Below are 14,637 nucleotides of genomic sequence, written 5' to 3'. Positions count from 1 at the left end.
ATTGATGATCTTTATTGTCTGTGAAATCATTTGTAAAGCTGGAGAAAGGGTCTGGTGTCGTTTTCCTGTCTACACCCTGTGGAATATTGATGACAGCACATGTTCCAGTATTGCAGAAGTATAATCCTTAAAAGTAACTATGTATATACAGTACAAACATATGGCAGTAATCAATAATGGTACTTATCGGTGGGAAGGTGGTAGGAAAAGTATTCCCAATACAAAAGTAGTACAGATATCAAAAGCGTGTATTAAAATGTCTCTTTTAAAGTTATCAATGCATTAATTTGAAGAAAGTAATATAATCAATAACCCTAAATTTAATCATTGCCATAATTAAAGCAGTAATCGGCCTTGGCGGAGGTATGAACTCTTTGAATACCTCGTAGTTTTATGCTATATTTGATTTCACTGTGCTGCAATATATATATATATATATATATTGTGCACTGTGCCCAAAAGTATGTTTCCCTGAATACAACAACACAACAAAGAAAACTGTATACAAAACTGTATTCAAGTATTTAGTGTATATCTTGATTATAAGTATTGACGTGACATGACAGCGACAGACAAAAGACGAGAGAGAGAGAGAGAGCTAAACAAACACCTAGTGAGGGAGGGGGGCGGTCTCTCTCGCTCTCTCTCTGCCTCTCTCTCTGCCTCTCTCTGCCTCTCTCTCTCTCTGTGTCTCTCTCTCTCTGTCTCTCTCCCTCTGCAGCAGCGGCCATGCTGCTGTCCGCCTCCTGTCTCGGTGCATCCCGGTCGCCCGCCGGTGCAGCACGCCGCTGCATCCCCTCTGTCCCGGGTTAGCGAACCGGCCTGGACCGGCTCGGCTCGGCGGACGCGGTTGTGTGCGACCGGAGCCGTCGGATCCTCACCGGAAGAGACCGAAAGAGGTGGGAAGAGGAGAAACATCCATAGCAACAACAAACCGGTTTCACAGCATTACTGGTAGGTGCCTCCTGTGTGTGTGCGCGCGCTTGTGTGTGTGTATTTGGGCGGATAGATGAATTAAGATAATTCATTTACGAAGACGTGCAGATTTTTTCATTTAGTCCACAGATTTATATAAATATAATTGTATGAATATGTAGCCAACAGTATATTTATATATTTTCACTCCATGTGCTTTCAGTTGGATTTGACAGGAAATCCATTAGCTTTGCAGGAACTCCACGTCCCTGAAATATGGTGCCTGTGTTACAGCCCTTTTTTCATGCAGGATTTGACTGATTTCTCATTTGTATGCAGGCAAAAAAACAGTGCAGCACTTGCCAATGAGGCAATTTTCAATGCAAGCTTTGTCTGTGATGAATTACATTTTGAATCTAAACACCGGCCTCTGTCCTGCCACTGCTACGTGAACATTAATTCAATATAAACCTGCTCTCCTGCACCATGAGACGAAATGGACGACTGAATTCCAGTTGTTTCTCTCTCTCTTTCTCTCTTGCTCTCTCAGGAAAGATCTTGTCAGTGGATGCCAAACCATGTGAATGTCGTTTCTTATTTGCCGTGCTGGATTGACAGGAAGTTTGACCAACCGGACAAAGGAGGGAACACCTCCCCCCCCAAACTAGAGTACAAGGTGCAACGTCAAAATACTGTGACTGAGCAGCATTTTACCTGGTGTGTGATAGATTATCGGATTGGCGGGAAATACGATTTGCTAAGGACAAGACACCATTTAATGGGATTAAGCTATCAATTCAACCAACATCTGAAACGTAGGTTATCATGTTTTCCCTGTGCCGATAAAATCACTCACCACATTGCAATGATACCAATAACGACCTATCAAACTGATACAGTGGGAAAAAATATTAACAATGAATAGTGACATCAAGTCCATCCCATACCAAGAGAACCCAAAGTCCAGACCCAAAGGTTCTTGAGCAAGACCTTTGACCTCTGGATTAAACATTTTTACGATTGTTTTAGTGGGGAACGTTTAGCTGACTGTATTTTCATTCCTAGATAAGAAGCAGATTATATAGGCACCATAGACCCACACCTGGTTCGTGAGGACTACACCTGTTCACAGGCTGTAACCTGGGTAACGGAGAGGCTTTGGGGTTGAGACACTTTCTAAACGGAACTGCAGTCAGGAAAACTAGACTACCAACCAACATAGAAGTAGACACACAGGTTTAGAGCCCTCTTTCTAACAGTAGAGAGGAATCATCAGGTCTACAAACTACGTTATCGTGTGCAGTGGGGACTCTACTGAAAGCTCTCAGACTGTGATTCGCCATGTCTTTGGGCCATAAAAGCCTCGAGCTGGAGCATTTCGATGAACGCGACAAAGTTCGCCGGGGCCGCTCCCCCCGCACCAAGAGAGATGACTCTGCCGGGTCTGGCCCGAGCTCCCGTGGGAGCAGCCTGGTTCCTAGCCCGGCCCACAGCGCCAACTGCAGCTATTACCGCACCCGCACCCTGCAGGCTCTCACCTCAGAGAAACGGGCCAAGAAGGTCAGGTTCTGCCGCAACGGAGACCGGTACTTCAAAGGGCTGGTGTACGCCGTATCCAGTGACCGGTTCCGCTCATATGACGCACTGCTGATGGAGCTGACACGCTCTCTGGCAGATAACCTCCATCTACCACAAGGGGTGCGAACCATCTACACCATGGACGGCAGCAAGAAGATCACTAGTATGGACGAACTGGTGGAAGGTAAGACTCTTTCTATTTGCCATGCCTTGGTCAAAAGTCCGTTCCGCTTATTCAACCACCTGCGTAATTTTGCCCCCTGCAGTTCAGATCACAACAGGATTTAGACACACTATCATCCCCAGCTGGTAACATTAAAACAGATCCATTAAGTACTCAAAAAAAGTGCAGAATCGTGAACCTGTCCATGTACTGTGCTTGTCACTTGAACTGCACACATTGGTTATAGATCCAAGTACAATACAACTACAAATTTGGACCTAAATAAGAACAATCAGGTATGAGCAGTGTATCTTAATTTTTACATCACTTTACTACCAACCCAGCTGTTTAACAATTGGACCCAATGATGTTGATCTGTTTGCCATTGAACATCTGGCAGGCAGAAATGTAACAGAAAAGTCAATTATGAATGAGGTGTACAGTCATTGGTAAGACTTCCTGTCACTCCCTCTACCAATCAATCACTCAATCAATCGATTCATCTGTTGCTCTCAAACCTACTCGCTGCTCTGACATGCAAACCTGCTTTAATTATTTATTCATAGACATCAGTAGCAGAATAATTAGGAGGATATTGAGAACGTGTACAGGTCTGAGCTGACAGGAACAACAGATGTTACTTGCTAAAACCCAAACGGAGCGCTAAGACTTCCAGTCTCCAGAGCAATTTAAATGTCAACCAATAAGAAAACCAGAGTTTCTATCCTCTCATCTAATCAAACTACCATAGGTTCACGTTTTGGAACAATTCCCCCTTTCACACAGCCGTTCCAGTCAGAAAAAGTTCTTGCTATTGTCTGAGACAGTGCCGATGGCGTAATGTGGCATGAGGTAAATATTGCTGTGGCATTCGTCCTCCTCATTGCTGTGGCATTCGTCCTCATGTGGGGACATTTTTAGGAGCAGCAAGTAAGCGTGACGATCGTCCTGCTTTGTTCTGTATACATGTACATGTGTGGAAGAAATGGGGGGAGGGTCATTTTGTACTTGTGTCATATGTTTCAGGAATTTAATATTGAGTCACAGACAGAAAGACAAACAAATAAGATCAAATATACATGTAATTGGATGTTACTCTTTTATGTTTATATTTCTCTATGATGTGCAGCCTGCCTGCTGTTCCTCTCTCCAAACTCATTTATCCACTAACAGACTGAAACAGGCAGAGTAACATCTCTGAAATATTGATGTGTGATTGGCCGTGATGGCTGCTAATGGGCGTTAGTGGCAGGAAGCCATTCAGCCGAGAGGAATTAAAAGACAAGATGCATCACTACTCACTTCTACCAAGCAGACGACGAGTCTGACGCTGTAGCTCAGCTCAGCGTGTCTTGATCTCACATGTTCTGTATTCAATGCTTTATTAATTATTATGGAATATTTATACATATTACCTTGAAATTCATCCTGCCAGTTTGGTATTTTGGAGCTTTTAAGTAGTGGGAGACTTTATTGTAACATGGGGGCGACAGTCCAGACAGACAGAAGGTGTTTTGTTCAGGTATTTGAATAAAAGCCAGATGAGACCTTACCAGCTGGTTTGAATAGCAAAGTAGAAAAGTGGAAGCCAGCATGTGGTGAGACAAAGTCAGTGTGAGAGAGAGAGAGAGATGGAGAGAGAGAAGAAAGTGAGAGAGAAAAGAGAAAGAGACAGGTGTGCACAGTGTGTGTTACAGATAAGAGCGGAAAATTAGTGTGTTTGTTTAAGATAGTGAGGCGTAGAGGTGTGTATGGGGAAGACAAGTGTGTGTGTGTGTGTAAAGGTAGTGAAATGGAGACAGACATAGGTATGGTAAGATGACAGAGGTGAAAGTGAGGTGTTTTAACCATATAGGGAGGCAGTGGCTCAGTGGGTAGTGCTTCTGCTTGGGAACCGGAGGGTTGCCGGTTTGAGCCCCTGCCGAGGTGCCCCTGAGCAAGGCACCGAACCCTCAATTGCTCCCCTCTCTGCGAAGGGTGGTAAATGTAATGTAAGTCGCTTTGGATAAGAGCGTCTGCCAAATGATCGTAATGTAATGTAATGTAATATAAGGTAAAACAGGAAGAAGGCTCTTCTGTACATTTGATTGGCTGCATTTTGTAAAGATGAAGTGTCATTGTCAGCTGTCCTTTCTTGTGATGAAATTGTTTTAATGAAAATTCCTTTTCATCTAACCTTTTGTGTGGAGGCGAACGGGCACCTGGAATTTGGGCAAACTGGCCCTTTAAGGTTTAAGGCACTAAATCCTAAGGTGTCGTCAAAACGCTGTACGCCGCGATCTGCCCGTCATTGTCTGTGTGTTTTCTGGTTACACAGCTTTTTTAGAAATCACTAATCCTGTTTACAGCTCTGCAGTTAAGTCCTTGACACAATACACACGTGCACACACACACACACACACACACACACACACACTAAAGCCATTTCAAGAAATCCATAGAATGGACCCTTATTAAAGCCTCTCAAACCTCCTCTACATGATCTTATAAGTTTAGTTAGATACAAATATGTTCACCGCTCAGGCTGTTTTCTTATGACCTTTGACCCTAAATAATCTGTATTTATTTGTAGATATATAAACTGTTATAACTTCTGGGTACCCTCTCACATAAGTTTGCGTTATATTCTAATGTAAAATTCCTGAATATCCTGACATTTTGTAGAAACTGCCGGCCTCTCTTTGATCCGTTGAAGGTTCAGGTGAAAGTTGAGTAGATGATGACGTCTTCAGAGTCAGTGGAGGTGCAGTTTCAATGAAAGACGAAATGAATACATTTCCTGAAAGCCGAAGGCAAACACGACATTGGCTGTCACTTTCGTTTTAGAGAGAGACACACACACGCACGCACGCACGCACACGCACACACACACACACACACACACAGCACATTCTCTCGTTATCTAACATCATTTCATGACCTGAACTGAACTCCGAAAATAGAATAGTAAAGTAATAATTCTCTCTTAATCCTTAATCCTGTCTGGACAGATTTTAAATTGTTGGAATCTTTTGGGACATGCAGTGTTACATAAAACATATGATTCATCTTCCTCACTCTTCCTCAGGTGAGTGCTATGTTTGCGCCTCTAATGAGCCTTACCGAAAAGTTGACTACACCAAGATCTCCATCCCGAGCTGGAAGCCCGGTGCCAGTGCTGGGTTGGTCCAGGCGGGTCAGGGCTCCACCCGGTCCTCCACGGCATCTGCGGGGGTGTCGGCGGGCACCGGCGGCGGCGGCGGTGGCTCCAGCTCCAAAGAGCGTCATGAAGGTCGCGAGGGAAGGGATGGTAAAGATTTCATCAAACCCAAACTAGTGACGGTGATCCGGAGCGGCGTGAAGCCTCGCAAGGCGGTGAGGATCCTGCTGAACAAGAAGACGGCTCACTCATTCGAACAAGTGCTGGCCGACATCACTGAGGCCATCAAACTGGACTCCGGAGCCGTGAAAAGGCTGTACACTCTGGACGGCAAACAGGTAAGATGCTGTCTGTGAAGTCCATCTCCTAAAGAGACTAAGTGTGTTATTATTTTCTTATTTACATTTGTCTGGCTTGAATATTTTTTTTAAATAGAAGTACAAATTGAAGATAATTATGAGTTTATCCTTGCTGGATGCTTTTGTTTTGAAGGCAGGGTGTAGTGTAATGATGTCTTTTATTGTCACTGCCTCTCAGACAACGACAGTGTTTACAAACCCAGCCAGTCCAAATGAAAAGGCCAGTGTATGTGTGTGTTTGTGTGTGTGTGTGTCCTCCCTCTGTCCTTTCAGTTTGTGCAGCTACTTGAAGCCGCAGGACAGAAACCCCTGTGCCCCCCAGACACACACACTCACGTTGTAGTATGGTTACCATAGCAACCACCCTTGCAGTGACAACCCCTCACTTTGAACACACACACACACACACACAGGCATGCATGCACACACTGCATTTCTGGGGCCGTTGAGATGTAAATAGAGGGGCGAGAGATGGTGGGAGGTAGAGGAACCCCAGGGAGGAGTGGGAGGCAGAATGAAGGACAAATGGAGGGAGAAAGGGAACAAAGGATTTGAGGAGAGAAGAAGAGTGAGGTCATTAGCATGCGGTGCAGTTTTTGAAGGTGTAGGATGAAGATGGGAAGTCCTGAAAAATGTTATCTGTCAGCCTTGTCTCATCAGGAGAGGGAGAGAGAGAGAGAGAGAGAGAGAGAGAGAGAGAGAGAGAGAGAGAGAGAATGTGACATCATTGTGTTTTTTGTTAAAACAGAACTAATCGTCCAGTCAGTCTGTCTGTCTGTCTGTCTGTCTGCTTATTCAGAAACAGTTGCCAAAAATGTGCTAAACCCATCCTCTGTGTGTGTGTGTGTGTGTGTGTGTGTGTGTGTGTGTGTGTGTGTGTGTGTTTAGCTGACCTGTCTGCAGGATTTCTTCGGGGATGATGATGTGTTCATGGCATGCGGGCCGGAGAAGTTCCGCTATGCTCAGGACGACTTCGTGCTCACACACAGCAGCAAAGCACCGGCCTTTGTTAATGGTGAGAGACAGACACACACACACACACACACACACACATACACACACACGCACACACACACACACACATACAAACACAATACTGCTTTTGCTTTTAAAGAACTAAATTGAATGAATCTGTCTCTCTCCAGATTGCAAGACCAAGTCGTCTCGCTCCACCGCTCCTCAGAAGACGATAACTCCCAAGATGCCAAGCGGCTCTAGCTGTGCCTCCTCCAAGACTCTGCCCAAAACCCCATCCAGGACAAAGTCACCTGGGCCAGGTGAGGACCAACAGACACCCTCTAATCTTAAACTTTAAAATGTGGCAACATTGATGGTCAAAGGTTTGGAGAATCACAAATATGATCGATCAAAATGATGCAATGGGTAAATGTTTGACTTTTTAGAGTTGATTAACACTCAAACGGCCTCTCTCCACATCTGTAGCCAATGATTCACCAGCTGGCAAGTCGGCCAGGTCCAGCCCCTCCCCCACCAGTCCTGGGACCAGACGCAGCCTCAAGGTAAGATCGGGTGATTAAACGATTCATTCAATCGAGAATTGGGCACAGGTTTGAAATGGCAAGGAAACAATTTACAAATGACATCATTACCTTTTCTCTGCTGATCTCTACACTTCTTCATCCCCCTCCTCAGATTTCTCCTCATCGTGGTCCCTCCCCAGATGTGAACGGAGATGCAGATGAGCCAGACGACACCCCACTTGAAGGTGTGTGTGTGTGTGTGTGTGTGTGTCAGAGATGTTTGAGGTTGTTTAAGGTAAATCTGTTTTGTAAAAGCCTGTTGCCTCCTCTGTCAGTGAACGGGAATCGCTGCGTTTCCTCCTCCATCATCAACGATAAGTACAAAGTCGGGAAAGTGATCGGAGATGGAAACTTTGCCGTGGTAAAGGAGTGCGTGGAGAGGTGAGCACAATTCATCAATAACTTAAAAACTGTATATCAAACTTTCATTGAAGTTGTTTCATTTCATCCTGGATGTTTTGATTGACAGGTCGACAGGGCAGGAGTTTGCGCTAAAGGTCATTGATAAAGCTCGCTGCTGTGGGAAGGTAACGCTGTTCTATCAGTTATTTTTCATGGATACCAATCATGACGATAGTAAAAGGTAACAAACCTAAAGCTGTGTGTGTGCCTGTGTGCGAACAGGAACACCTGATAGAGAACGAGGTGGCGGTGTTGCGACGAGTCCGACATCCGAGCATCATCCAGCTCATCGAGGTGGACGACACGCCAACGCAGCTCTTCCTCGTCATGGAGCTTGTCAAGGTGCTGCTTCTTCTTTAGAGTGATGTCATTGTGATGCAATGTTTCAGTTCAAGCCAAAGCTGTATTCATTGATTTTTGGCCACAAGAGGGCAGAGAAGAACTAACTACACTATAACAAACAAACCCTCTTGCTCTTCAGGGCGGTGACCTGTTCGACGCCATCACTTCCTCCACCAAGTACAGTGAGCGGGACGCCAGTGCCATGGTGTTCAACCTGTCAGGAGCCATCAAATACCTGCACAGGATGAACATTGTCCACCGGGACATCAAACCGGAGAACCTGCTGGTACGTCACACACACACACACACACACACACAGTATGTTAACCGGTGTAAATATGCTCGAATATTCATTTCAAGTATTGGTCTCCTTGTACTGTAGGTCTGTGAGTACCCAGATGGCACTAAGTCCTTGAAGCTGGGCGACTTTGGTTTGGCGACGGTGGTGGAGGGACCATTGTACACCGTGTGCGGGACGCCCACATACGTTGCCCCGGAGATCATTGCTGAGACCGGGTGAGAGAGATAAAGAGACGGCGAGAGAGAGAGAGAGGTGGTGAGGGACAATGCTGTGGCCAGATACTGATGTTTCTCTCTCTATCTCTCCACGTGTGTGTGTGCGTGTGTGTTTGTGTGTAGTTATGGTCTGAAGGTGGATATCTGGGCTGCAGGAGTGATCACCTACATCCTATTATGCGGTTTCCCCCCATTCAGAAGGTCAGCGAACACATTGTCACACAGTACTCATTCGTTCATTTCATTCATGATTAACTCTCTCTTCTTCCTCCTCCTCCTCCTCCTCAGCGAGAATAACGTCCAGGAGGAGCTGTTTGATCAGATCCTGAGAGGGAAGCTGGAGTTTCCCTCTCCTGACTGGGACATCATTAGCTTGCCTGCAAAGGTACAACAGTTACTACCTCATGTTTTTGCCTCACTGTATGTGTTAGTGGGATAATGTTTTGGGGGAGGGGGGTTGTGGGTCAAGGAACATTATTGTAGATTTTGAAGCAGATTCGGATCATAGTTTGAAAGTTAAATATTTCTAGGGCGTACACAACCATTCAGATTGCTTGCCCTGTGTATAACATTAGGTTACAGAAATGCATGATAGCCTTACTATTTAGTCCCGATAACTTAAGACCTTTGTTAATTAGGGCTGGATAAGAGTACTGGTCGATAATATATATATTCCATTTATATATACATATATATATATATATAGCAGGGGTGCCCAATGCGACGATTGCAAAGGTAGTGCCGGTAGGTTGTGTGCCATTCCAAAAAATTGTTTTTTGTTTTTAGTATATCATCTATCGGATAGATATATAGAGGATAGATTCTATCCTCTCTATGGCATTTGCCAATTGATTGACTCACAGAGCAGCCAGTCTGAGATCTCTTTTCTTCTAACACACGGGTCACCACACACAAAGCGCGCAAGTTTCTGCCAAACTTGTAAGCCTAGTATTGTGCCATAAGGGTATGCTGTGACGCAAGGTACGCCAACATACTGTATATTGTATATATTAAGTATACTCATTATATATATATTATATATATTATATATATATTATATATATATTATATATATATATATATATATATATATATATATATATTATATATATATATATTATATATATATATAGTATATATATAATATATATATATATAATATATATATATATATATATATATATATATATATATAATATATATATATATATATATATATATATATATATTATATATTAGGGCTATATATATATTATATATATATATATATATATATATATATATATATAGCATTTTTAATGCAGGTAGATCATTTTGACCTGGTCATTTAAAAAATAGCTTGCAAGCTGAAAAAGTGTGGGCAACCCTGATCTTGCGCTACAATGTACAAAAGGACGAGTGCTCAGATGTCTGACGTATTTTTGTAAGCATGCAGGAATGTTTACTGCAGCCTTGTAACTGTCACATGACTTGCTCTTCAGATGCTTATCAGTCAGATGCTGCAGGTGAACGTGGATGCTCGATACACTGCCGAAGAGGTCTTGTCACACCCGTGGGTGACGGTGAGTTCACACAGAAACACAAAAACGCACATGCACCTTTTGCAAACGTTACGTAAACTCTCTGATTCTATTCAACTCTGTGCTGATCTGAGCAGTTAATGTTCATGGTAGCTGGTTTGGAAGCATGATGTGATTGGCTTTTATTCCTGTTCTCATGCCTCTAACTGGTTAATAATTTTTTAAGAAAAAGTATGAAAGTAGGTCACGTTTCAGAACGAAAAACCGAAAATCTGTTGCAATGTTGATGTTCCTCCAGGATGAGGCTCCCTTAGACACCAACACTGTGAGCAGCACCGAGGACCAGGACAGTGGCAACACACTGGAACCAGAACAGGAATCACCACTACTGGAAACCAAACAAATCCCATCACCTGTTGTTTAGGGCGCGTACCATTTTGTATGGTGGAAACCAAATCATTTCTTTCACTACTGGTCTTGGATACATCCCATTAATCTGATCTAGGACACAACCAATTTTCACAAATCAAATCAATCTGCTCATTACTGGTCTTGGACACACAAATAAGCTCCCACCAGAATCAAAACAAATCCCCTCCCATTTCCTCTACTGTGAACCAACCCCACCTTTGGTTTAGAACACATCCCGACTGGATATCAATCAAGTTCTCTCGCTATTGTTCTGGAAAATGGAATCGTTTAGAAACCGTCCTCACCTCTGGTCTACAATACATACATCTGCACTGCATGGGGACAGTATTTTTGTCCTCTTAGATAAGCTCCAATAACTATGACTTGTCCATGTTTCTCTGTAGGACCATTCCAATTTAATTTATTTATTTTCTACTGTTTGTCAGATGGTCACATATCAACACTGGGACACCAAAGAAGTGCTTTTGGTCACTTCATGGTCCATGGTATCATCTGGTGTTCAATGGGACTGGTTCCTGTCAAAGTTTCCCTTAAGTCTTGTCTCAAAGACACTGAACTCTGAGGCTGACATTGGAGGTATAATAAAAAAACAGAACAGTTCCTTTGTATGTTCCCTCTGGTTTAGGGATTATTTTCTCCAAGGTCCCTCCTGCGCGTTGACCAGGAAGTCTTCCATTTGTTCTAGGAAATATCCAATTTATTCCACCTTTACCCTCCATACTGCAAACTCTCTTAGCAGTATGGAGGCATTTAGTTCAAAGACTCCATAGAAAATAAGCACTCACAGCTCACGCTCCTACTTTCCACCAACCAAACCATAGAGATACTCAATTACTGCACCTGTTTATGCTGCTGATGAATCCCACATGTCCTAAATATTCCACCTCAATCCACCCAGTGTATTCATCCACATAGCTTATGGACACATTCCCCCACATAACTCTGTCATTTGGCTATTACCTGGGCCACATACTGTATCATAGTGATGAGTTACAAACCTAATTTGGTTGTTTCATTTCTAGGACAACTTCAATAACCTCCAAATTTCTACCTGCAGTATGACTGAGCTAAAGGGCACATTTGTCTCTCCTCCACTCCGCATTTTATGGAGGAGGGAACGTCTTGTAAATACTGTAAATACTCATTTGTTGGTGTTTGTCTGTGTGAGTCAGTTATAAAGTAGGTAAACAGTAGCAATTTGAAAAAATACAATGAAAAGACGCTCAAACGTCTAACTCGTACGCATGACATGTCAGTGCCCTGCAAAAACCTTGTTTCCCAGAGAGTTAAAACATTTAGATATTTGAAGAAGTATTTTGGATAGATTTTCATGATGTGTCATACAACATTTTTACACAAAGGGAACAACAATGTTATCGTTATTGATAACGATTAAAAAAAAAAAGTAAAAACAGGATATTCAAGGTTTCTAATGGGTGCTTACAAAATGTAATGAAAGAGATCTCCAGATACAGTTGGGTGGAGATACTTCCTGATGGACACATTTGTTGCCTAGTAACAAAGTAGATCCAGGAAATGGAGGGAACAGTAATGGATCTCTTTCCTTATATAGGTCTGTTAGATGAGTTTTCCAACAGTCATATCACACCATCTTCACCTCCATCATGTTGTCTGTTGATGTTACGGTGATGAGAATCACTACAGGATGAATGAAAGGTGTGTGCATGTGCATAAATCAGTGTGTGTTCAATTTCCACGGTGCAATTGTTAACTTGTGGAAATGTGGAAAGTATTGAACTCAATTGTGTGTGTGCGTGTGAAGGTTACTTTGTTAAAACTTGAAAAGTGTCAGTCGCCATCTGGATATATTGTTGATCTGTCCCAGTGTTATGACCTTTGAACTATTGTGACTTTCTCCTTTTCATGGCCTTGACCTTTGACTAGAGCCACTGATAAGAGTTCAGCCAAGCTGTGCTGTAGAAGTTGTGTTCCATAGGAAATAATTGTTGTTCTACTGAGCTCAACCCCAAAAACTCCTTCCGAGTGCGACACCTATTGAAATCTATGCTAGTGTGGCTAATGCTGACTATGTTTGTTCAATACCATCATTTGGGGTACACAACCAACATGGCTGACAGGAACAGCTGCCAAACTCTTCATTAGTGGCTCGGCCTTTGACCTATGATCTATGCTTGCTATGAACCCAGTAGTCTTAATTTTCTTCACTTTATACCAAACCAAAAGGAGCCTTGAGTTGATATTTTCATACAGGCACATCTGGGTCGACCATCAGCCCAATTCTTTTTAGTAAATTGACTGTCAATGTGCGCTTACGTAGTTTTGATTCTTTGTCTTTCTTTTGTGATTTGACATTGAGGTTGGTTAGCGGTAAACAGCATAAAAAGAATAAAGGGTAAATATTCTCACCACAGCATCTAATCTAACAGGACTGTTTATCATCAACGTTTGAATGATTTCCTCCTGCTAGCTAATCGTGACTTCTCTAATAAAATCTGGTCCTTGCATCAACAAATATAGGGTTCCACGAAAACAATCAAATGCAAAACACGTACACTGCGTTGTGTTAAGATAAATGTAAATTTGATAATGTCTTTGCTTGAAAGTGGCCACGCAAATTACCACGCAACAACAATGATGACAACGTTGGGCACAGATCAGTCGCCAAAAATAAATGAATCAACTTCGAAGACTCTTTTGGATGGGTGTGTGGTTACCGAATGCTGTGTGTGTGTTTTTATCAAATGGAATGTGTGTGTGTGTTTGTGTGTTTGATCATTTCCCATCATGCCTCATTTTAGACAAGAATTGAATTAATAAGTGCAGTAGACGAATTAGCATTTTGGATCAACCTGGGCTCGTTTTCCAAAAAGGATTCAGTGTGTGTGAGGATTTATGCTTTATCGTTTCGGAATGTTGTAATAGCTTAGACAATCCAGTTGTGGAAAATCTGGAGCCCAAACTGTAGGTAGCCCAACATTTCTTTTGACCTTTGGCTTATAGAAGTTTAGTTTTTTTAAAGCTTGACACTGAAGAGCACCTGATCGTAAAAGTTTTTTAAAAGCATAAGAAGAGACATCCTAAGTAAAAAATAAGACCCTTTGGGATGTTCCAGTGTTTCTCCAATCGAGATCCTTTTATGAAAAACGAGTTCTGGGTTAGTGGAAGAAAGCTTGAGAGGCATTTTAAAGACACGTCCTGATGCTAATGACGATCTGTAATGTGATGTGTGTGTTGATATGAAACATGTATGTTTGTCAGGATCACAATTGAGAATTTGAAGAAAAGATGCATTCAACTGTGAAAATAAAAGGAATTTAATGACATTTTTTTCACTCTGCAGTGTGTGAGTTACTGTGTCCGGACTGTCTTTAGACTGTGGCCACGGTATTGCTGATCATCTTCTCTGGTTCTAACTCAACTTGTCAAGATTCCTATCATTATTAAAAACTTCCCATGACCACGATCAACTTAAAATACAGGCCTGGACAACACATTTTCAATCTCCACAACATTCCCAACACTTGGTATGAAACATAGTGGTAGACTTTCAAGGATCTCAGTGTGCAACATGTACGAAACCCGGGTATAGAGGGAAAGTGGCTGTTATGAGTGTGTACAACAAAAACAAGGCTGTATCTCCTGCCAAAGTTCAAACCACACCTTTTCCAGTAAACAACGCCCTTTCTACTCACTGAACTTGTTCAGCTAGTGAAGACAAGGAAGTGAGGTGTGGTTTGGAGTCCGTTTT

General features: G+C 42.7%; 1 protein-coding gene across 2 annotated transcripts; it reads left to right on the top strand.

Moving 5' to 3' along the window:
- The first annotated feature begins 694 nt into the window (after window positions 1-694).
- On the top strand, window positions 695-13,743 carry LOC143010556 (serine/threonine-protein kinase DCLK2-like). Of its 2 annotated transcripts, none has more exons than XM_076162930.1 (16): window positions 695-899; window positions 1,466-2,677; window positions 5,724-6,133; window positions 7,043-7,169; window positions 7,300-7,431; window positions 7,598-7,674; window positions 7,808-7,880; window positions 7,971-8,076; window positions 8,165-8,222; window positions 8,320-8,439; window positions 8,579-8,725; window positions 8,822-8,955; window positions 9,079-9,156; window positions 9,244-9,340; window positions 10,437-10,517; window positions 10,774-13,743. In XM_076162930.1, exons 2-16 carry the CDS (start codon window positions 2,257-2,259, stop codon window positions 10,897-10,899), a joined length of 2,187 nt encoding a protein of 728 aa, XP_076019045.1. In that variant the 5' UTR covers window positions 695-899; window positions 1,466-2,256; the 3' UTR covers window positions 10,900-13,743. The 2 variants fall into 2 exon arrangements, with proteins under 2 accessions (XP_076019045.1, XP_076019044.1); XM_076162929.1 differs by having other exon boundaries at window positions 695-954.
- The last annotated feature ends 894 nt before the right edge of the window (window positions 13,744-14,637 follow it).

Source organism: Genypterus blacodes, unplaced genomic scaffold (genome assembly GCF_046128005.1).
Source record: "Genypterus blacodes isolate CSIRO-AG114 ecotype Tasmania unplaced genomic scaffold, CSIRO-AGI_Gbla_v1 ptg000129l_1, whole genome shotgun sequence".
Taxonomy (NCBI): domain Eukaryota; kingdom Metazoa; phylum Chordata; class Actinopteri; order Ophidiiformes; family Ophidiidae; genus Genypterus; species Genypterus blacodes.
The sequence above is the reverse complement of the archived record's forward strand: the minus strand, read 5'-3'. Positions and strand labels throughout refer to the sequence as shown.

Coding starts and splice junctions, on each gene's coding strand:
- LOC143010556 (XM_076162930.1), top strand. CDS start 2,257: ATGTCTTTGGGCCATAAAAGCCTCGAGCTGGAGCATTTCGATGAACGC. Junction 2,678..5,723: donor TATGGACGAACTGGTGGAAG/GTAAGACTCTTT, acceptor ACTCTTCCTCAG/GTGAGTGCTATGTTTGCGCC. Junction 7,881..7,970: donor AGACGACACCCCACTTGAAG/GTGTGTGTGTGT, acceptor CTCCTCTGTCAG/TGAACGGGAATCGCTGCGTT.